The sequence below is a fragment of the Anopheles merus genome, chromosome X (assembly GCF_017562075.2).
Source record: "Anopheles merus strain MAF chromosome X, AmerM5.1, whole genome shotgun sequence".
Taxonomy (NCBI): domain Eukaryota; kingdom Metazoa; phylum Arthropoda; class Insecta; order Diptera; family Culicidae; genus Anopheles; species Anopheles merus.
Window position 1 is genome coordinate 1,968,039 of NC_054081.1, and position 23,205 is coordinate 1,991,243.

Here is a 23,205-nt window from a genome sequence, read left to right on the forward strand (position 1 = left end):
AAAGTGCGCTGAGGCTGCGTTTACACGTAGGCCCGCAAGCGGCCGTGACAGCTGTCGGCCGAATTTTGCAGCAGTTTCGCTGCAGGTGTGTTTATTCGGATGGGATTTTATTAACCTTCAACGGTACGGCCCGGATACGCGCGGGTATGCTTTTCAATTTCAAACTGAAGTGACTTTTTATTGAGAAATGGTTCAGTTAGAACTCAATACTTGGATGCTTTCTTAGTTAGCATGCTATGAAGTTGAACGCTGGGTAATACAAACGATTTGATACATTGAAAACTAAAAAAAATATATTAACTTTAAAATTCCCTTTTCTGCACTTAAATAAATTCCACTGAAGTTTGCACCAAATTTGAATTAAAAGTTTTCAAAACAAAAAAAGTTATTGTAGGGATTATAAGGTAAGGGAGGAAGAGAGTGAGAGAGAGAAAGAGAAAAAAAGAGATAAATGGATAGTTGTATCAACAGCGAGAGAAGGACAAGGAATAGAATTGAAGAAAATAAATCGTCAGTTGAGTTATAACCATCAGCTGGAACACATATACCGTGAGTGCGTGGCGTATTAATGAGATCCGAAAATTTCCTCCTCCGGTCACTACAGTTATCAATGAAATAATATGAAAAAGTATAACTTCCCGTACAAAATGTAACGAAAAGTGATGTACTCGGAGCGAACCCACGACTCTGATCTGACTCCGACTATTTCTAGTCCGATTCCGACTCGGGAAAAATCCGAACCACCCCGTTAGTTCCACCCCGATTCGCCCGGAGTTGTTCGAAGTCTTCGGAAGACGTTCTGTGTCGTTCAGAGTCATCCGAAATCCTCCGGAGTCGTTCGGAGTCGGAATCGTCTGGAGTCGCCCGAAGTCGTCCGGAGACTGCGCAAGTCGTTCAGAGTTGTTCGAAGTCGTCCGGAGTCTTCACAAGTCTTGCAGAATCATTCGGAGTCGTCTAATAATCATTTGGAGTCGTCTGGAGTCACCCAGAGCCGTCTGAATTCCCCTGGACCCGTTCTGAGTCGGAGCCGTCCGGAGTCGCCTTGAACCAGCGAATTGCGGAGTCGTCCAGAATCAATCGGAGTCGGTCGAAGTCAACAGGAGCCGTCCGGTGCAATATGCTTGTTATGAGGCATTTGATTTCATTTTCATTTCATTGTGTGTTTATTTTATTTCATTTTTTTGCGTGCACTTCATAGACAGGCCTTTGTTTCAAAGGCCGACTCGGGACGAATCTGACTCCGAACGACTCCGAACAACAACGGACGACTCCGGACAACAAAGGATGACTCCAGACAACAGTGGACGACTCCGACTCCGGACAACAACGGACGATTCCGAACGACTCCATATAATGCTGGGCGGACCTACCTTTGTGAGTAAGTTCCGAAATTATCGAGGTCGGATCCGAGTCGACTTCGGGTTTTTGCCAACTTTACCCATTGATAGTATGGATAAAGATGACAAAAACTTACATCCATTACATCACATTCTAACTCAATCAACAGCTTTTAAAAATTATATAAAAGCGCAACATTTACTCGAGTAAGCGGAGGGCTGACACGAAGGTTAATTTTTCCATCCCACATTCAACATGTTGGCAAGGGAGCATGGCGGCGCCTGTACTTACCCGCTCGCTCGTGCTACCCTCTTTGACACTCTGCATTATCTCCTCCTCTGCACACACACACACACTCACACACTCCCACTTCCACTCGTACGCTATTCAGTGAAATTCGAACCATTCCCTTGGAATCGCATTCTTTCTTTGCTGGAGCAACCAGTGGCTGTGTGCGCAGCCGCGGATGCATTATTGAAGCTTTCACGCCAATCCGAGGCGTGTGTGTGTGTGTATGTGTTTTTTTTTAAATTTCGTGTGCCAATCGTGCGCGTCTGGCCGGGCCGCTTTCGCCGTGCGTAAATATCCAGTAAGGTGCGCCACAGCGGGCGCAAGTGCGCAAGATTACATGACAGCACGCTGTCACCTGCGTGTGCTGTGGAAGTTGGTGTTGGTGGGTAGGGTTCTGTTATGATTACCTACCTATTATTATTTCGGTGATTTCAAATTCAAACAAATTTCGCTGTGTTTGTGTTTATGTGTGCGCGCGGGCCTGTGTCAACAGAACGCGCTAAGAGAAGGGTGCATGTGATTCATGTGCTCTCGCGGGTTTGGCGCAGCCAGTATTCGCCCCAAAGAAAGGAGCTATAAATCATCTACTTCCTCGCAGTGCGCGCTTGTTTGTGTTGTGTTTGGGGCCACACTGGATGAAGTGCATTGGTATGCAAACTAGGGACGGCATGTGTGAGTGAGCAATTGTGTCAATCGCGGAGGGGCGTTCAATTGAACGTGCAGTAGGCGGGCGAGCGGGATGGTGTCTCTGTGTGTGTTTTTTTTTTTTAATGTAGAAACATACATGACTCATAAGCCTTACTCGTCACTCTCGAGATCGGTGTTGGTTGGTTGGTTGGGCTTTCTGTCGTCGTTTTATTTTTGTGGTTGGGTGTTAGTGCGAAATAAATAAATCATGTGTATAGGGCAGTTCATTTTTCTTACGGTGCTTTTTTTATGCTAAACAAACGTGCGCAAATTACGAAAACCAACACACTTTAAGCGCTTAAAGAAAAACATAAACAACACCCCTGCTTCAATCAGTGTTGGCGGGCTGTATCCGGGTTCCGGACACGCTCACCTGCTCACCACCAATCAACACATCCGCTGCCTTCAAAACGCAAATTTTATAACCAACAGTTATTGTTCTCATCACCAGCAACTTTGGCGTCTTTGTGCGTTTGAAAGTGTCGTAAATCGTGTCTCAGTTGAAGTGAAAAGAGCATATTCCCTGTACTGCTAACAGACGGCTAGTGCGTGTGTGTATGTGTGGGGTGTACTCTGTCCGCACTGGACAGCCCTTGCAAGGCGTGTAAAGCTATCAGCAGGCGCGGTCCAACCGGTTTCTGCGGCAACGCAACTTGCTGCGACTGCGGAAACTATGCGCACGGGGTCTGGCCTTGCTGGGTTAAGCGAACATCGTCATCTTGCTTCTTGGAAGCGCACCTCTGGATGCAACTATTGCGCCGGTAAGTAAGCAGGAGAAGATTTCGGTGGAAATTGTCTATTTCGATGCGCCGAGTACCGCCTACAGTCCGAAACAGTCCGAAGTATTGATGATTCCGATCCGCTTCCGGCTATTGTTAGTCCGATTCCGACCCCGTCAAAATCCGAACCGCTAGTTCCGCCCAGAGTCGGGGTGGTCCTGAGTCGCCTGGAGTTGTTCGGAGTCGTCTGGAGTCGTCCGTAGTCGTCCGAAGTCCGGAGTGTAATGTCCTAGTGATCAGGCATTTCATTTCGTTGTGTTTTTGAGTCTTTAACTTTGTCCGTGTACTTCGTATGTCGGTTGTTTCGAAAGCCGATTCCGGTAGACTCCGAAGGACTTCGACCTCATCCGATTCCGAACGACTCCGAATGACTCCAAACGACTCCGGAGGACTCCGGAAGACTCCGGGCAACTCTGAACGACTCCGGACGATTCCGAACGACTCCGGATTATGCTTGGCGGATCTACCTTCCGCAGTCGGTGCCGGAAATTATCGTAGTCTGATCGGAGTCGACAACACACACACACAACACACCTGTAGAAAAGCGGCGTAAAGTGTCAGTACAAACATTAGGGGAACAACAAAAAACGATAAAAACGAACACATCACTCACCATTTGCTTGATGGTACATTTTTTTTACCCTCCCGGCTTGTCTGATATATATTCCTCGACGTTATCACGAGATAAGCGAAGACCAACGAACCGCCCAAGCAGCAGCAACAGCACCGGGCCCCAGGGGTCGATATATTACCCCGCCCCGGGGGCACATGCGTTCCATCGATAACTTAATAATGCTGATTTTGGAGCTTCAACGAAACTGCTGGTGGATTCCACACACGCGGGCGATAATTGGAATGGCGTGATGGGCATTTCGTGTGATTCATTTCCAACAAATTATCCTGTTACCCTTTAGGCTGAAGTGTATAAGTAATCGAAAAGAAAATGCTTTTTCCATGAACATCCATTTGAAATGAGTACATGGCAATCGCTCCAAACCAACGTTATCCTTTCAGAATTTAGTTGTGCTCAATATAAGAAGAAAACAAAAATGAATCAAGTTATCACAGAGCGTCGTAAACGTTTTGTATTACATGAACCGAACCAGACTACTGGTGGGAGCTTGGAATCGGACCTATTCTGTGTTCGGAATCAATTCCGGAGCCGATTCCGATGCTGGTCGACTTCGGAGCTGATTGCCGGAATCAGAATCGGCTCCAGAATTGAAATCGACCTGGGAATCGAAATTTGCTCTGATATCCGGTATCAGAATTGACTCTTGGATTGAAATTAGCTCAGGAATGAGAATAAGTTCTTGAATTGAAATAATAAGTTCAGAAGCGATCTATTCTTCTGGCTGTGACGAAACCGACTCCGATCTCGAACTCAATCCGTTTCCGGAGCTATTTCCAATTCGGGAGCCATTTCCAATTCCGGAACCAATCCCGGAGCCGATTCTGGAATTGATTCTGGAAACTGATTGCGGACCTACTACCCGGAATCGACTCCAGAAAACTTCGGAGCTAACCGGAATCGATTTCGACGAAAACTTCATTTTTCCTATCACTAGTTCACTAGTTTTATGCTTATTTTGCCTATGCCTATCACTAGTTTTATGCTTATTTTGTCTTTTGCTTACTTTCCCTGATTTGATTGCTGTATCATTCCCAGCGAAAGAGGTTAGTGCAGCTTGTACACACATACACACACACACACACACACACACCAATCTTGATACATGATAAGAAGTTGCCACAGTAAACCGTTACGCATTGGAAGAGTTTTCTGCTCTGTTTGTTTGAAAGCCGAGAACCTTGCATCGACTCAGCAGGCATCATATTCCACTAGCACGTAGATACATACACAAACACACACATGCACAGCTCCATTTTATGCCCTTTTTACACATTCATTTCCTCTGACTCATCCCATCCACAGCGTTACGGCTTATCGTGCCCCGGCCCATGCGCCGCTAATGGAAGTGTGTAGCGTTCTTACTCATTGCCTTTGTTTCTCATTCCCTGCTGTTGCAGATCATCGTGCGCTGGCTGGCATTAGCGATGAATAACTTGAGCGGAGATAAACCCCAGCAAACGCCGGTACCGCAGCCGCGACCGCGCCAGCACGTCGAATCGAATGCGCAGCAAGCAGCGACGCAGTACGTAAACGTTGCGCTAGAGCCGATTCCTGCGTCGCCACAACCGCCAGCCACGAATCACACCCCGGTGCCGGCCCCTCGGCAGCGCACCAAGATAGTGCTGGTGGAGGAAGAGCCGAGCCCGAGCGGCGCTGCCGCCGTGACGACGAGCACAGACGACGACGACGACCACCACCACCGGCAGGATGAACGTTACCAGAATGTGGTGATCGTGCGGCCAGCCCCACCGAGTCCGGCGCAGGGCGGGGCGGGAAGCAGTCGTGCGACTGTTGCTGCTCCTTCTGCTGCGAGTGAGACGACGAACGTTCGGGACAGCTTTAGCGAGCTGAAGATACACAACGAGCTGCGGGAACCGGCGGCGGCTGCCAATAAGCAGGACGAGGAGGACCCTGGCCCCACGGTGGGCGGGGAGGGCGGCAAGTACAAGACGCTGTCGCCGGGCGATCTGTTCAAAACGATCGGCACCGCGTCCCGCATGCTGACCGAGTCGATCGGCGAGCGGGTCGCGCACAAGACGAAGAAGGTGGCCCACCGGCTGGAGGGCTGGAGCCAGGAGGCGCGCCAGAGCGCGGCCGGCAAGCTGCTGGGCAAGGGCGCCAGCCAGGCATCGGTGGGAGGCGGCGGCAAGCCGGAGCAGCGCGCCGCAGACGGCAAGGACGATTCGCCCCGGGCAAGCAAGGGCGAAACGAGCGCCAAGGGGACGGCGCCGCGGCCACACTCACTCACCTCGCCGGACGTGATGCGCAAGATACGGTTCGACAGTCCGCTGGCGCTGAACAACGCGGAAGCGCAGCAGGCGACTTACGACACGCCGAAGAAGAGCAACAAACCGACCAATCTGTTCCGGTCGCCCGGTTCGCCGGCCACGTCCACCGCACCGTCGTCCCGCGGCGGCAGCAGTGTGCACGTGAGCAGCAGCAGTCTCGCCTCGTCGGAGGGAGGTGAGCCCGGCCGGCCCACCGGTCGGTTCCAGCGCAACGTGCCAGCAAGCCAGAGCCTGTACAGCCACGTGGTGCCGAAGCGGGATCGAGCACCGTGCGCGAACGATCATTCGCCCGCGCCGGGCCCGCTGGCGCGCACCAGCAAGAACAAGAGCGAATCGAACCTGTACGAATCGATCTTCTACGTCGGACCGCCGGCAGCGGCGGTGGACAGGAGCGGCGGAGGGACGAGCGATGGCATTTACGGCAAGCTGAACATCATTCCGCGCCCCGCGATATCCAGCTCGAGCAGCAGCCTGTCGGGCGGCGGCGGTGGTGGTGGCGGCTCGCTGCAGCACGAGGAAGTGGATGGCGGGGCCGGCTCGGAGGAGGACAACACGGTGCACGAGCTGAACCAAGCCGAGTCCCGGTCGGGCGGTGTGCGCGTGCGCGGCAAAGCGCCGGCCAACAAACCGTCGGCGTCGGCCAAGTCGTCCCCCACCTCGGCACGCACCGGCGGTGGCGCCCTGCGACGCATCTTTTCCCGCCGGCTGTCCGCGGGCGAGGAGCAGGCGCAGCATCAGCAGCAAAACTTGCGCTCCGACTCGTGGAACTTTTACGACGTGACGGCCGCCTGCTCGTCGTCGCCTGCCGCCGATGGGCGCAACGCTGACGGCGAGGAGTACGAGGCACTGGTGGACGAGGAGGAAGAGGAGGAAGCGTTGAGTGTGTCGCAGATCAGCACGCCGGAGCCGTTCTACGAGAACAGCGAGCCGCCGACCGCCGTGCCGCTGGCGGAACAGCTCACCAAGCGACGAACCCCGCACGATCTACTGCAGCCGGTACCGATCGGCGAGCTGGACGTGCAGCACCGCCACGACTACGACGAGGTGTCGATAGCGGACATTATCGACGAGTTCGATCCGCTCGCGGGTGGTACGACGGCGGTGGTGAGTGTGGGGGCGGCGCTGGAAGCGATCATCGAGCAGGACGGCTCGGAAGGGGCACCATCGGGCGGCAACCTGGCCCTGATCGAGAACCTGCTCGGCGAGGAATCGTACAGCCGGATGCCGAAGCGTGCGTCGCGGGACGGCGCCCCGGAACGGTGCCCGCGCCCGCCGCAGCGGTCGGACTCGCTGTTCATCTCGGGCACGGCATCGTCGGGGGAGGCGGGAGCACCACCGCCAGACCGGGCAGTGCCAGCCAAACCGGCGCGCCGAAAGTCCAACCGTCCGGCCCGGCCGGCCGAACAAACCGTCAGCCAGATCATACATCAAAACCTGAACCTACCGACCGGCAGCGTGGACAATCTGGTGGAGCTGGAGGAGCGGCTGATCGAGCCGCACCTGGCCCGAACCGAGGACGAACCGCCGGTCAGTAATGGGGACGAGCAGGTCGACTTGAGCTACTCCCGCGGACCACAAACGAGCTGGTACGTGGAGAGGGAGGGACCGGCCGGGAAGGGGGAGATAGCGATTAACACGAACCACTTCAAGAAGCGGGCGACCGTGGACCCGGTGAACGAGCATCACCCGCAAGGCGGCAGTTCCGGGCGGGACGCGGTGCAGAAAGTGACCAAAACTCCCTTCCTGGCGGGTTCGTCGTCTGCCGCCGGTACGGTTGTGCCGGCCGAGGAGGGAGACGCACTGATCGACGATGCGCGAGCGTCCTATCTTCCCACCTACTTTGAAGCGATCGGCGGCACGGACCCACTGTTCGAGCGTGGACTGGCCGCAGCACCCAGCACTACCACCACCACCACCACCACCGCAACCAAGTCACCGAGCGTCGCCACGAAGCTGCTGAACGCGCTCAAGCGCAAGCCAAGCTTCAGCAAGGGCGACTCGGCGTCCTCCTCCTCTGCCACCGGCTCCACCGTCCTAACCACGCTCGAGATGGTGCCGAAGCCGAAGCTAACCGAGCGGCTGATCTCGCACAAGGGCCACGTGCTCAAGTTTCCCTCGGGCAAGATCGCGGACGTGCTGAACGAGCTGGCGCCCCGGTCGGTGGTGCTGCGCGAGCGCATCTTCCAGACGTACCTGGACCCACAGCAAACCCTGCCGAAGGAGGCGATCCACCTGCGGCACATCCTCTCGGTGCAGAGCATCCTGCAGCACAAGTTCGCGGGCGAGGGCCGGCTCGATCTGCACTGCTTCGAGGTGGTGCTCGGCGTGCCGAAGGGGGCCGGCTCGGCCGGGTCGGCCGGTGGCGGTGCCGGCTCGTCCGCCCTGGCCGCGGCCTCCATGTCGACGCATCCGGACCTGCTGATCACGAGCGGCACGAGCGGTAACGTGAAGCTGACGCGCCAATCGTACATGTTCGGCACGCACAAGCGCTCGGATCGGAACCTGTGGATGGCGAAGATACTGCAGTCGGTGACGGACGTGTTCGGCGGGGAGGGCGAGCTGCTGCGGGAGTTTTTGCGCGCCGGCTGGTGCTACGTGAAGAAGTCCGTGTCGGCTGGGTGGGCCGGCGCCTGGCTGCTGCTGGCGAAGCGGCGGCTCTACCTGTACAGCTTCAACGAGCACCGGCTGGAGGAGCTGGACCTGCGCAAGGCGCGCTGCATCGGGGTGGTGGAGAACGAGCCGGCCACGATCGGCAACCTGTACGTGGAGGGCGGGCCCAGCCTGTTCATCGACTGTCCGCCGTACACGACGCTGTACTTCGTGATGGGGTCGCCGCGCGAAACGCACATCTGGCTGAAGGTGATCCGGCAGGTGGCGCACAAGAACGGGCCGACGCTGCACAGCCAGCAGCTGACGCGGGGCGACGTGCCGGTGCTGATCGACAAGTGCATCAACTTTATCTACGCGCACGGCTCGATGTCGGAGGGCATCTACCGGAAGTCGGGCTCGCAGTCGGCGGTGGTGCGCATCCTGCAGCTGTTCAACGAGGACGCGTTCGGCGTGCAGCTGACGCGCAACGACTACAACGAGTACGATGTGGCGGGCGCGCTGAAGAAGTTCGTGCGCGAGCTGCCGGGGTCGTTCTTCGGCAGCTATGCCGCCTCGTTCGTGGCGATCGGGTCGCTGAGCGGGTCGGCCGATGGGCAGCAGCTGAAGATTGAGTCGTACCGGCAGCTGCTCGAACGGTTGCCGCGGCTCGAGTACTGCACGCTCAAGAAGCTGCTCGGGCATCTGGCGTTCATCGCGTCGCTGGAGGCGCACAACCGGATGGGCGTGCCGAACCTGGCGATGATCTGGGGCTCGGTGCTGCTGGCGAACGCGAGCCAGAACACGGTGCAGGAGGGCCGGGGCGGCTACCACCAGCAGGACGCGGACGTGGTGGCGGATCTGATCCGGCTGTACAGCAGCCTGTTCCCGGTGGACGCCGACGAGCTGTACAAGGAGCAGCTGATGCTGTCGGTGCTGAAGAAGTACCACGCGGCGGCCGAGAACCTGTCCGACGCGGTCAAGCATTCCGGCGACCTGAAGGTGTGGATCACGATCGACTGCGACAGCCCGCCGGAGGACGACGAGTCGTTGCGCGTGGTCGGAAGGAATAGCGTCGGCCGGGAGGTGAGTGTGCGGCTGAGAGCACGGATCGGTGTCCACCTCGATTGCATCGTCTGTTAAACGCTTCGTTTTTCTCTACCGCTAGGACAAAGCACAAGTAAACGTGGACGTAACGCCGACCAAAACGGCGGCAGACATCTGCAAGGAGCTGGCCGCCAAAACCAAACATCCCTGGTACAAGCTGACACTGTACGAGGTCATCGCGAACGATGCGCTGATCCGGCCGATTCACTACAGCGAGAAGGTTCTGGAGATAGTGGTTCGGTAAGTTTCGCTGTTCGTGTGGTTCGTTGTAGTGATGGGAAAAATGACGTTTTTGTCGGAATTGATACCGGCTAGCTCTGAAGTTTTCTGGAATTGGTTCCGGAACCGGCTCTGGAATTGGAATCGGCTTCGGAATTTGTTGTTGGAATCAGCTAAGGAGTGGGCTACGGAATCGCCTCCAGAATTAGTTCCAGAATCGGCTCCGACAAGCAATAAGTGATCGTACATAATTTGCTCACCAAATTCCCGTTCCATTCCCTTTTTCCAGCTGGACGTACTGGGACGAGTCGGATCGCAAAAACAACTACCTGACGCTGAAGCCCACGACCACGCTGAACGATGTGTACCGGACGATCCAGAAGGCGCCGGTTCTGACGCCCACGATGGAGCTGAAGTTTGCCGAGCGCAAGACCAAGTCGCTGCGCAACTACCAGCTGCAGCTGATCGGGCGCGGGCTGGTCGTGCTGAAAAAGATGGAAAAGAAGGACAAGGGCTTCGAGGAGGTGCTGAAGATCGATCTCGCCCAGATGACCGCCTACATCGGGTGCGAACCGAAGCGTGACTGCTCCAGCCTCCGATGGGCCATCACGCTGGTGGACCATGGTTTCAAGAAGAGGTACGTCAGCGGGAAGGGGCGTATGCAGTACTGTAATGCAAATTAATGGCAAACATTATTCTTTTCTTACAGAACGCGTGATTCACCCTTCATCGGGCACGTGTTTGGCGGGTTCGATTTCGCCAGCCAAATACTGTGGTACTCCAGCATTCTTTACAGTCAGTATAAGGACGACATTCTGCCGAGCGGGGATCTGTTTTTCTAACCCCCCTCCATGATCGAGAAAATTCCTTAAGCAACTAAGCAGTAATGGCAGTGGTTTTGTTGATGCCATAAAACCTACCGATTCCACCAACCAAGCGAAGCAGAAAAGCTGGTAGAGCAAATAGCATTCGTTAACGTTTTTATTTTAAAGTAATGTGTTGTGTTTTAGAGGAATATTAGATTTTTATAGCGAACGTTTTCGATAGGGAAAGGGGGAGGGTTTAAGTGTATGCAGTTTAACACGCCAACGAACGAAACAACTCGCGTGTTTCATGTGATCGCAAGAATGCGGAATTGAGCCATATATAATAACGTTCATTCCAAAACTTACGGACCCAGAGAGTGGCTACCCGTATGTGTGTGTGTGTGTGTGTGTGCTTCCTGGACCTAAACTTTATTGTGACATATGCTGTTGTGTAAGATTAAACGAATATAGTATGTTAATAAAAAGTCGGAAAACGATTCGAAACATGAAATCGTTTCGCAAAAAAAAAGGAAATATTTATGCGTTTTGTGCACATCCTTTTCATTTCACTAAAAAATCAACTCGACGACAAGTCGATCAGAACAACTCTATGAAATCGCTCTTGATTGTTATTTTTAAACTATAATCTTTCTGAATAAAAAAAAACTATAATTCGTCTGTTACCATGCACACCACATGGCCATCCCACCGGAGCCTGGCGAGCTTGATACGCTGCACGACAGTGAGGTTACCGTACATCTCGTATATCGTTATAACGGTACCTCTATTGTCCTTCCAAACATACGGGTCCAAGGATACTTTTGAGCATCTTCCTCTCAAAAGCGGCTAAGAGAATTTCGTTAGATTTGGACATTGTCCATATCTCAGAGGCATTGGTGAGTACTCGTATTATATAGGTGATATATAGTCCCTGCTTCGTCCGTTGCGACGGGTTCTTTGATGTGAACTGATTTCTCAGACTATAAAATGACCGATTGGCAGCCACCATCCTTGCGCGCAACTCAACTACCATGCTATTGTCCCAAGATAGATGAATTCTGGGACAACTTCAAAAGTACGTTCACCTATCTGTACGTCACGCCTACGTAGGTTTGGATTTTTATTGGTAGGGCCGCTGATGTCGCCACCATCAGTTTGGTCTTTGTCCCGTTTATCTGCAATCCGAGGTTCTCTGCCACCTACTCAATCCCTTGGTAGGTTTCTGCTACATAGGAGAGCCGCAGACCAATGATGTCTATATCATCAGCGTATGCCAAGATCTGGGTTGTCTTATAGAAGATGGTTCCCGAAGTCTCTACCCTCGAGTCCCGGATGGCCTTCTCTAGTGCCAAGTTGAATAGGAGTCCCGGCGCCAAGTTGAATAGGAGTCCCGGATGGCCCTCTCTAGCGCCAGGCAAGCCCGTCCCCCTGGCGCAGACCATCGGTGGTAGAAAAGGCCCTGAGAGTTTTCTCCTGGCAAGTGACGTTCGTCATAGTCATTCTAACTTATCAGTTTGGCCGGGATTCCAAATGAGCACATAGCGTCGTATAGTTTTACCCTGGCTATGCTATCATATGCGGCTGTGAAGTTAATGAAGAGATAGTATGTGTCGTTTCTGTATTCAGCCATCTTCTACAAGATCTACCGCATGGTGAAGATCTGATCAGTGGTTGATTTTCCGGTTCGAAATCCTGTTTGATAGTTTCAGACTATCTCTTCGACGTCCGGGATAAGACGATCCTGAAGAATATTTCACAGGCGGTATTCAATACCGTAGAACCCCTGTAGTTGTTACAGTCCAACCTTCCTGTATATGGGGTAGATGATTCCGAGATTCCAATCACAAGGCATCGATTCGCTATCCCACACCTCAGTAACAATTTGATGAGTTTCGTTTTGTAGTCGTGCATCTCCAAAAATTATTTACCAGTTACTTACTTACTTATCCAGCACTACAACCGCTTTGCGGTCTTGGCCTGCCTCAGGAGTGTCCGAAACCGCTCACGGTCTCGCGCCTTCGTCTGCCAGTCCGTTATCCCGGCCTTAATGGCGGACGCCTCCACGCCATCTTGCCACCTCAATTTGGGCCTACCACGCCTCCTCTGTCCTTGTGGACGGCCTAAAAAGACTTTACGGGCTGGGTCGTCCGTTTCCATGCGTCTAACATGGCCAGCCCACCGGAGCCTGGCGAGCTTTATACGCTGTACGACAGTGAGGTCGCCGTACATCTCGTATAGCTCGTCATTTACCAGTAAATTAAAAAAAATGCATTGTTTTAGCTTGAATGATATCCGTTACAGAGGACTCGGCAGAGAGCAATACTGGACCAACGATTTGATTGGTACAATGCAGTCTACATACTAATATCTAACATAAAACTATCATTTTAGTAGAGTTAATACCATGAGATATATGAAAATTGCATTTATATATGTGAAATTTCATCCATGTTCTTTCATTCTTTAAAATGTGTAACTATGATAGGAACACATAAATTTTATCCATACATTACACTAACATTAGATAACGCCTCCAAAGTAGATGGGTACCCGGGTAGCCCGGTTATGTGGAATTAGATATTTTTTTAGATTGCCAGTGACAGGGTTGGGCTCGTATGTTTATTGTCTTTTTTCAAAATTTAAATGCCATAAAAATGCATCAACCCTACAGAGACGCGATATAAACGTTATGTGAACTGCCCACAAGCGGTTCCACCGACCAAATGTCAAACTAGAACCAACCGCCAATACAATGTGTTTCCCTTTTCCATGTTTCGGTTTCCTTTTTAATTGTTTGAGGACAAATCCATATAGCAAAAACAACGAAAATTGTTTCTTTTATTGAGTAAAAATTCTTCAACAACTCCAATTTCCAGTGCGAGCCGCCACTCTATAGCAGCTGTCAGTTTTGTTGTGGTTTTGCCTGCTGTCAAACGCTGTCACTTCGATTTGATGCAATCGGGCTGTCATCGTGCTCGGGTGGGTGCTCGCGACCGAATCCGTAGAAGAAACTGAACGAGACGTGGCCGATACACTGCCGATAGCAGCGTCGCGTAAATCGAGCGAAAGCAGTGCATTTGCGAGGGGAAAACAAACGACCGGCCGGCAGCGAACACACAAACCAGCGAGGGCGATGGGTCTGTGCAAGTGTCCCAAGCGGCAGGTGACGACGCAGTTCTGCTTCGAGCATCGGGTGAACGTTTGCGAAAACTGTATGGTGGTGAACCACACGAAGGTAAACATTGCGCGTCCGGTGCCGGGAGAGCGAAGGGACCGACCCGGCACAGTTGCGCTAAACCCTCTTTTATCGTCTTGGTTCAACTTCTCCCACGCAGTGCACAGTGCAGTCATACATCCAGTGGCTGAAGGATAGCGATTTCGACTCCAACTGCACCCTTTGCGGCAGTCCCCGTGAGAGCGACGACTGTGTGCGGCTCATCTGTTACCGTACGTAGTGGCACTGGGTTCTCCTGTGTTGTCCGACTAACCCCTTTCACCGCTTCTTTTGCCATTGCAGATGTCTTTCACTGGAAGTGTCTGAATGCGAGACAGCAGCTGTTGCCCGCGAACACGGCACCCGGCGGCCATACCTGCCCGATCTGCAGCGAGCCCATGTTTCCGCCCAGCAATCTGGTGTCGCCGGTCGCGGACGTGCTGCGTGTCCGGCTCGGGCAGGTGAACTGGGGCCGGAACGAGCTAGGCTTACCGTTGGTAAAGATTCGATTCTTCAAAGGCGGCTGCATTTCCGACCATCATCATAAGCGATTTACACTTGGGCCATTTTTGCACTCTTTTTTTTAGATTTTGGATGAGAAGCACGACACCGCCGGCTACACGAAGGTTTCCTCCAGTTCCGCCGGCGAGCTGATGACGGGCCAGAACGGTGCCGGCACCATGACAGGCTACAGCGACGGGCTGGCTGGCGGACGTGCTATCGGTGGCAACGGGGGCAACCTAGCGTCGAGCAAGGAACGGCCCGAAACGCCTCATTCGGTGCTAAATCTCGACCCGTACGTTAATATCGGTAAGCAGACATTCACACACACGGTACAATCCAACCGGAGTTGATCCAACAGCTCTTTTACACCTTCTTTACAACGTTCTCGCACACAGCAAACAGCCGCCGGACGACACTGCTCGCCCGGGAGCCACCGATCGGTGGGTCCGACCGGGACGACAACAAGTACAAGCGGCGCACGCCGAAGGAAATCTTCTCGCGCTGGTCCCGCCGGCTGTACGCACCGTCCGCCCGGCCCGTTTGGCGCAAGACCTGGTTCCTGGTCGGAACCGGGCTGCTCGGGTTCGTCTGCATCGTGTACGTGATGGCCACGATCAGCCGAGGGGACGACCAGGGCGACCGGGAGCTCGGCGGCTTCGTGCCGAACCGTAACCTGCCGCACGCGGAAGAGTGACGGCGAGCGGGGTAACTCGGCCGGCGGCCCCTTTTGGTTGAAGGCGTAACCGTCGGATTAGCAAAACGAAGGAAAAAAACGAAACATTCTCTGCTCCCAAATGTGATGTATGTGTGCATGCCTGTGTATGGATGTGTGTGACTGTGTGTATGTGTGTGTGGGTACGCTCCGGAAGGAAAGAGAACGATTTATGTTGGTGCGCGCGTGTGTGTTTATAGAGAGACGAACGATAGCATGTCGAGTGGGCGGGCAGGAAAGGTTGAGCTGTATCACTATATATTAATATTTTAATTGTTTTCAATTATAAAAATACATTATCTATTAACAATTTCAAATCAAAGCGCAAGTAGTTTGGGTTCTATTTAAGATAATTCAATTACGAACGAATTTCGTGTGTGTGTCCTGCACAGTTTGATGATTTCCTTTTGTCTCATATCACTAACGCAAGCTACGATTGCTTATTCGTTACATACATGCCTCTTATTACTTTTTATGTCTAATCATAGCTTATCATTCTAACGATCTTCTGAAAACGATCATTATTACTATTAAACATTAAAAACAATTACCTCTACTCAAATGTCTGTTGGTTATATGGGTCAGGCAATGAAAACACTTTGTATTGATCTCATATTTGATTAAATTAGCAGCAAAAGATACCTTACATGGAAGGTGCGAAATGTTTTTCATCAGCTGTCCTAGTCTTTTTGGCTGATCAAATAATGTAGACATTGGTTTTGTTAATTTATTTAAACATTAAAACAATTAATCGTTCTTAAACATGTGTTTGGGGAACCGTAATTCAAAAATCTTACGAAAAACCAAAAAACGATACATCAAATGCTGCAAACGACCCTTCACAATTCATCAGTATTACTGTTTCACAGCAGTAGTGTTCAATTACATTAATCTTTCGTTGAGATTGACTCATATGAATCTTCAGCGATGATTCGAATCTCGAATGGAATATCCAAGGATACATGACCAAGGATACAAGCCTCGCATGGACCGTTTTCCGATAGCATAACAAACTATCCGGCTACGTGGTATTTGCCAAAGTGTCTCGACAGCCTGCATAGGCTGTCATTACTACGTAGGTTGTGACGCCAAGAAGAAGAATAATATGAAACACAAGCTCTATAAATCTTTGAAGATTTATTAATCCCTTTAGATTCATAAAACCCTACAGATTCGTGAATCTTTCGAGATGTATGAATCTTTTGAGATTCATGAATCTTTCGAGATTTATGAATCTTTGCAAACGAGATTTAGATTCATTGAATCATTTTAACTATTCGTTCAGATGTATGAATCTGAATCAGATTCACCCAACACCTTTCACTAAGCGATTGTACAAGAATCTGCAATCCACAAGTTGCTTACACTTTGACAACCAGTGAAATCAGCAGTCGATGTGACATGGGGAATGATTGTTGAAATCATTCTCCAAGATGCTCGGCCCCTGGCTGCAGCCTCTTATCCATGTAGATTACCCGATCTCCGACAGGTCCTCCGTTCGAATGGTCAAAGACTCGTGTCCATAGAGGACCATCGGACGAATCAATGTGCGATATATCTCACATTTCGTGCGGGCTCGAAGTCTTTTCGATCTCAGCAATTTCTCGGTAATTCTCCTGCACAATGCGTCTCCGGATTTCGCTGTTGATATCGTTGTCCGAAGTAGTGATGGGTAAAGTTGGCAAAAATCCGGAGTCGACTCCGATCCGACTCCGATAAATTCGGAATTGACTCCGGAAGGTAGGTCCGCGCTGCAATATCCGGAGTCGTCCGGATTCGTTCGGAGTCATCCGGATTCGTTCGGAGTCATCCGGAGTCGTCCGGAGTCATCCGGAGTCGGAGTGGTTCGGAGTCGTCGGAGTCGTTCGGAGTCGTCCGGAGTCGCCCGGAGTCGCCCGGAGTTGGAGTCGTTCGGAGTCGTTTGGAGTCGTTCGGAGTCGTTCGGAGTCGTTCGGAGTCGTCCGGAGTCGTTCGGCGTCGGAGTCGTTCGGAGTCGGAGTCGTTCGGAGTCGTTCGGAGTCGTCGACTCCGGACGACTCCGACTCCGGGCGGATCTAGTGGTTCCATTTTGCCGGAGTCGGAATCGAACTAACAATAGTCGGAGTCGGATCGGAGTCGTGGGTGCGCTCCATACAGCACATCACTAGTCCGAAGTAACGACCGTCCGGAGATAGCAGAACTCCTTTACTACCTCGAACTTGTCGCTGTCAACTAATACACTACTTCCCAGATGGTCTGTGTATCCTGCAAGCAGGTACATCGTCTTCGTCGCATTGATTCTCAATTCAATTTTTGCTGCTTCGCGTTGAGGATCGTGCCACGGATGTCGTTGTCTAACCCCGCGCTTCGAATGACACCTTCCAGGGTGATGTTGAAGAGCAGACAGGAGAGTCCGTCACCTTGCCTCAGACCCCTGTGAGATTCGAACGATTCCGACAACAAGTTGAACACTCTCCCTTCCCTTCCATGATGGCCTCTAACAGCGGGATCATCTTCCCAGGGAAGTGGTACCGCTGCATAATGTTCCATAGCTCGTTCTGGTCCATGGTGTCGTAGGCCGCCTTGAAGTCGATGGATAAGTGATGCGTAGGGGCATGATAACATACCGATAATTCAGTTGATTTTACTTTGAAATTTGATACTTTGATTTTGCTTTCGGCATCATTATGCATACCACGGTTGTGCGTTATCGTAACGTTACCGAGATTAATCGGTTTAAAAACGTAAGCAGTAATTCTTATTTTTAGTCGTGACTTTTGATTTTTTTAAATTTACCAACGTCATAACCAAGACCTCAGTTGTGCGGATCTCGGTTGTTATAATTATGCCAAAACTTGACCAAATAAATAAATAAATAATACGGAGAGTGCAAATTGGTCGAGCACATAGAAGGCAAAGTAATTCGAGCTAATTATTTTTGAATTAAAGGGAATAATAGTCATAACTAATAATTCCACTACTAACCAGTAGCAATGATTGCAAAATAGTACAATTTGGACCAGGCCATTTCACGAGGGCGTGCTCTTTAGAATGTTTTACTGTGCCGTTAGACATCACGTTTGAGCTGTTGCATAACAGAACGGGTATATTCAGCACTCGATGAGTAACAAACATTCACGATGCAGTTTGAAGCTAGTGCTTTATGCTATTTTCCATTATTGAGAAAAGCGGCTGAAGCATGCAATGCAGAGCCCTCTTATTACAGCCCAACGCAAGAGCTGTACTTGGAGCAATTATTTACACTTTTGCCATGCTCAATTTGGGGCAAACGGAACTGTGTTGTTAACCTAAAGCGGGAAGAAGCCCAGAAAGAAGTGTCCAGAATCATCCAGCCGCAAATGGCTGAAACGACGTGCTGTGGTTCCAAACCAATGCATCGATGCACATGTGCATCCACACAAAACGCGAGAAAAGCGACTCGTGGGCGACATAATTCAAGTCGTAGAACCTAGGAGACTTCCTGTGTGACGACCGCATGGCAGTCGAGATCCAGTTGTAAGCCAGCGCCAGTGGACTAAAGATGTTCTTCGGCAGTGCGTTGACAGTGTTAGTGATGGTAGGGTTTGGTGTTTTTTTGGCTGCTGGCGATGACATCGGCTCCGAAACGGATTTGATGATATCGGCCGACGGTATCCTGAACGAGCAGCTGATGCCCATCACGTACCTAATGCTGGACGGTGGTGGGTGTGATTCGCGGGAAAGCTGTGCGCTGGGTAAGGAGGCTGAAGGTCGCACCGAACCGGCGGACGAATCGCCGCTGAAGGAGCTCGGTAGTGATGCCAGCTACAGCAGTGCACTTTCCACGCTCGAATTCCATCGGTAGGTGTTGATTGCACAGCGTGTCACATGGCTTGTAAAGTTTGCACTACACCACTGTTCTTCTTAATCCTTGATCTCCTTGATCCCTGTCCAGCACCATGATCAATCTGTACCGCTGCAAGGGCTTCCTGGCCAAACGCATCATCAACGTGGTCCCGGCGCAATCGCAACTGTTCAAGCGCATGAGCGCGGCCCAGATGCCCAACAGCTCCGCGCTGGTAATGAGCCAAGACCCGACCGACGGTATGCTGTACGATCCCGGCTCGTCCGGCTACAAAGAGTGGCTTACCAAGTACGGCACCTGGCCATACGATCCGCCCAATCAATCGCGCTAATTGTCTCGCTATCGCCCCCAGAACATCCACGCTGGACGACATCTACGAAAACTTCCTCTCGATGCGAAAGGCTAACGATACGGCTAGCCGCAACCTGCACCAGGCGGCCTCCACCATCAACCGGGTGTCGGAGTCCGCGACCCAGCCAGCCTCGAACTCGCGCCTCAGCCAGGAGGAGTACTTTGACGAGGGCATCATTACCGGGTACGCCATGCAGCCGGATCAGGTTGGCGGAGTAGCGCCCGGCGGCGTAGGAAACTACGAACGTTACGGTCAGCAGCAGCAGCAGCAGCACAATCACCACCAGCACCAGTACGGTTCGCAAGATCTACAGCTCCGACACTCCAAGTACCAGCGGGGACTGCTGCAGGGCGAGGCGGACGGCGGGGCCGGATACGAAGCGTCCCGGGGGGATTACGGCTACCATCACCATCACCACGCGCCGATCGTCGAGTACGAGGAGAAAACGCTCGACAAGAGCAGCAGCCTGCTCGGGCTGAAGGATCTGTTCGACATTGCGCTGACCACGCTCGCCTACCTGTCGTTCGGCATGTTCATACTGCAGGTCATCATGTGCATCACGATGACGAAGAGCGACTCCAGCATGATGATACTGCCGACCACGCCCGAGGTCGAGGTGGAGGAGGACGAGGGCCGTCGCTTTGCGCGCTCGCTCGCCGTGGACGGGTCGGTGCGGACCCGCGAACTGAACCAGCTGGCCCGGTACGTGCTGGATTCGATCGATGCGATTGGGAGCGGCGGGCCGGAACCGGACCGCTGTCTGCAGGCGTGCCTGTGCCGGGCGAACCGGTTTTCGCGCACCCTCACCAGCATCCCGGGGTATTGGGTAAGCGTTTGGAGGTAAGTAGCGGATTTGGGTGGTGGTGAGACATGACACTGTTACCTGCTTGCCATGTTTTTGATTGGTTTTCGCAGCTTCGGCGTATCCTGGCTGGCTCGGTACAAGCATCCTTCCCGCAACAACCCATCGTTCGCGCTGAAGTGCATGAGTGCGGCGTTAGTCGGGCTTGGCAAAGGGAAGTGTGCGGAACAGTACCCATGTGGTGGTGGGAAAAAATCCAAACCAAACTAGGGCGAAAGCGTGACGCAGTCAAGATTGTACCATGAAAGCAATCGATTGTTTTTTTTTTTAATATATTGCAAAACTAATTTATATTACATATCTGGTACGTATAAATAACATTCAATGTGGCAGATAATGCTTTAAGACACTGATAAAGTCCAAATAAAAAAGTAACGCAAAACTGTTTATCCTTTCACAAGCAGGTATTTTCCCATCAAACAAACTTAATATATGACCTCATTTGACCGTGAAAAAACTGTGAACAGTGAACTGTCATTCAAAAATTCAGCATAGAGAATGTTTTCCTTAGGGAGACTTCCGTATTGATAAGACAAAATTGAGTTTTTATTCCGTCATTATAAAATATTTCAAAATTATTGCGTGAGCCGCATAGAACAAACTCACGAGCCACATGTGGACGCTTGGGCCTCAGATTAGTCATTCCTGATGTAAGGTGTAGCAGTGAGATACACCTGGTAGAGTAGAATTAAAATTTGAGTTTGAGTAGGAGAAGTCTTACCTCTTAATTGTTGGATCCAGGCGCGTGAACAGGAAGTGGACTCTAGAGGAAATCTTTTTGGATAGACACATTGGAAATTCCTGTTGGACTGTCAACAAAGACCCAGCGTTCCGAAATTATGGGAGTCCATGAAACCCCCTGTAAGGATAGAATTGTACGCGGGCTGCATAAGTAGAATTAGCTTAGAAACACGTTTTTGAAACCATCGTGACAATGTGAGTCGTTAAGGTTAAAAAGAAAGGTACAGGTTGAAAAGAAGCTTTGATTTGTATGATCATAGTTTCGGAAAAATGCATTTAATTCCTAAATTGTTTGTTCTTTCAAAGAGGCTATTTTATTCTGCAAGACGAAGAACGTTGCAGCGTGGCCCTTAACGATGAAGATCATGAAAAGAATCCGGAATATCCTGAAGAATAACATCGACGACTTCCGGGGACGCTGTCGGAAGTATCTCATCAATTTATTTCTCATGCATTAAAAGCAATGGGAATGATTTATATAATCGGGTATTGAGTCCAATGTCAAATGAAGCTGATAGACGACGAACGCCGTTAGTTTACTTGTGAGCTACTTCTAATACCGAATTCTGTAAAAAAGAGCTAAGGAACACTAACATTGGAGGTTTTATCACACTCACTGTATAGCCGAAACATTTATGCTTCCGGTTACTGTCCGCGCCAGTCAATGGAGATCATGCTCCAGGCTGGCTAGCACGTCTCTCAATGCTTTGACCATGAAATTGTCACACTGAACCTTCCATTTTCCAAGACGCACGAATTTATAGTCTTAATATATTGGTAAAGATTTAGTGCCACAATCGATAAAACTGTCCAATAACTCTGGTTGTTACTGGTTGTCGTATTCAACAGTTAGACATCTACAAAGTGTTTCGCCACGTGGTGCGCCTTCGCTGGGTTAAGTGGGTCATAGGCGACGAACCTCTGACACACACACTCCCCGACTATTAAGCGATTATTTCACAATAAAAACCAGCACCGCCAACATCCAGGATAGACACAGGCGGTACGGTTCGTGAGGCATGGGTGGGTAGAATATTAGCCTGAAGATGAACCCTGATTTACGATGTACTACAGCACAGCTACACGAGAGGAAGAAGCAACTCGGAACAAAGCGGGTGGCGGATGGAAAACGATCACTTAGTAAACATCAATTAGGGCTGCATCGCTTGTTCGTTCCCACAAATGGTTCTCCCTGTCTCCCTTGCCCTATCCTTTTCCGGGGATTCTCTCTCTCTCTATCTCTCCCCCTCTCTCTCTCTCTCTGTCCGGTAAGTAACCGTAATCAATCTGCACCTTGTGACAGAATCCATTTTTCTTTCACCGCGGTGTTTTTCTCCTTTCTTCCTGGTGGTTCGTGAGATTCGTAGCTTGCGTGCTTGCCTAAATTGGATAAATCAAATACATTTTCACCTCGGCGGGCGTATCGAAAAGCAAAGTAAAAACGACCGCCCGCCCGCTTTCCGTCCCCCCGGCTCCTGCCACCCAGTTATGCAGCTTTGGCCTTAGTAGGGAAGGAAAATTTATGAATCGTGAGTCGACCGATTTTCACGGTGCCGCTTTTCCCACGGACTCACGCGAGGGGACTTGGTTGGCTGGTGGGCGGGAAAAGCACTTTGTTATCGCAACTGTTAAATACTCATGGCGCGTAATGGCAGCCAAAGGATCTTTATGCCTGGGGTGAAGCTGTTTGCGTAATAGTTTTGGTCGAGGAGACTTCATCGGCGATGCTTTACCGGCGTCCAGAGAATTTCCGAACCGGTGAAACCATCGATAAACTGGGGCAGATCTGGACGTGGACAACCATCCCTAGGCAAGAGTGGGCCTTCGTCTTCCTGCGGCTCTTCCCGACCGTACAACAAAGGAACAAATGGAGGCGCACTTGCGTGTGGCCGCAACTCCTCACCTCACCAAACGCGTTAAAAGCACCGGCAGCATGTGCTCTAACTCACCCGCCCTCTCAAGGATTCATCAAATGCGCCATAGCACAGACAGCAAGCAGCAAAAGGAAAGCCAACGATATCGCGTGCCCTGCTCGCTACGGCGAAAAAGGTTCGCGGCGGGTTTTTATCCTTTTCATCGCGCAATAGCACCAGACCATCTTTTTCGGGGTTTGAGCGAGGGGGTGTGAAAAGGATGGAAGGGTGAAAAATACCAACAAAAAACACACACTGTAAGCAGTTGGGGGAGGGTGTATGGATGATGAATGAATCGTGCTGCGATTGGTGTTCTCTGGCGCCCGCGAGAGGCTGCACAGCCGTCAAC

At 51.3% G+C, this 23,205-nt stretch overlaps 2 protein-coding genes and 1 long non-coding RNA gene across 11 annotated transcripts; 2 read left to right on the forward strand and 1 right to left on the reverse strand.

Annotated features, from left to right (window-relative positions):
- Positions 1 to 1,656: 1,656 nt before the first annotated feature.
- Positions 1,657 to 11,256, forward strand: LOC121590347. 9 transcript variants are annotated; one of them, XM_041909969.1, is made up of 6 exons: positions 1,657 to 2,054; positions 2,768 to 3,077; positions 5,127 to 9,689; positions 9,772 to 9,950; positions 10,219 to 10,566; positions 10,639 to 11,256. In XM_041909969.1, the coding sequence occupies exons 3-6, from the start codon at positions 5,154 to 5,156 to the stop codon at positions 10,769 to 10,771; spliced, it is 5,196 nt and encodes a 1,731-aa protein (XP_041765903.1). In that variant the 5' UTR covers positions 1,657 to 2,054; positions 2,768 to 3,077; positions 5,127 to 5,153; the 3' UTR covers positions 10,772 to 11,256. The 9 variants fall into 9 exon arrangements, with proteins under 9 accessions (XP_041765903.1, XP_041765887.1, XP_041765894.1 ...); XM_041909953.1 differs by having other exon boundaries at positions 1,657 to 2,015; XM_041909960.1 differs by having other exon boundaries at positions 1,657 to 2,011.
- On the reverse strand, positions 3,364 to 5,120 carry LOC121590382. Its single transcript, XR_006004418.1, has 3 exons — positions 4,733 to 5,120; positions 3,709 to 4,010; positions 3,364 to 3,629 (listed from the first exon to the last, which is right to left on the reverse strand). It is a non-coding gene; the product is annotated as an uncharacterized LOC121590382 (long non-coding RNA).
- Positions 11,257 to 13,693: 2,437 nt separating the features above from the next.
- LOC121589892 (zinc finger protein-like 1 homolog) lies at positions 13,694 to 15,487 on the forward strand. The gene is made up of 5 exons (XM_041909130.1): positions 13,694 to 13,970; positions 14,071 to 14,182; positions 14,253 to 14,446; positions 14,537 to 14,759; positions 14,849 to 15,487. Exons 1-5 carry the CDS (start codon positions 13,869 to 13,871, stop codon positions 15,145 to 15,147), a joined length of 930 nt encoding a protein of 309 aa, XP_041765064.1. The 5' UTR covers positions 13,694 to 13,868; the 3' UTR covers positions 15,148 to 15,487.
- Positions 15,488 to 23,205: the final 7,718 nt, after the last annotated feature.

Excerpts from the sequence above, each read along its gene's own strand:
- LOC121590347 (XM_041909969.1), top strand. The coding sequence starts at position 5,154 with ATGAATAACTTGAGCGGAGATAAACCCCAGCAAACGCCGGTACCGCAG. Across the intron at positions 9,690-9,771 it reads GGAATAGCGTCGGCCGGGAG|GACAAAGCACAAGTAAACGT; the intron begins GTGAGTGTGCGG and ends CTCTACCGCTAG. Across the intron at positions 10,567-10,638 it reads GACCATGGTTTCAAGAAGAG|AACGCGTGATTCACCCTTCA; the intron begins GTACGTCAGCGG and ends CTTTTCTTACAG.
- LOC121589892 (XM_041909130.1), top strand. The coding sequence starts at position 13,869 with ATGGGTCTGTGCAAGTGTCCCAAGCGGCAGGTGACGACGCAGTTCTGC. Across the intron at positions 13,971-14,070 it reads TGGTGGTGAACCACACGAAG|TGCACAGTGCAGTCATACAT; the intron begins GTAAACATTGCG and ends TCTCCCACGCAG. Across the intron at positions 14,447-14,536 it reads ACGAGCTAGGCTTACCGTTG|ATTTTGGATGAGAAGCACGA; the intron begins GTAAAGATTCGA and ends TCTTTTTTTTAG.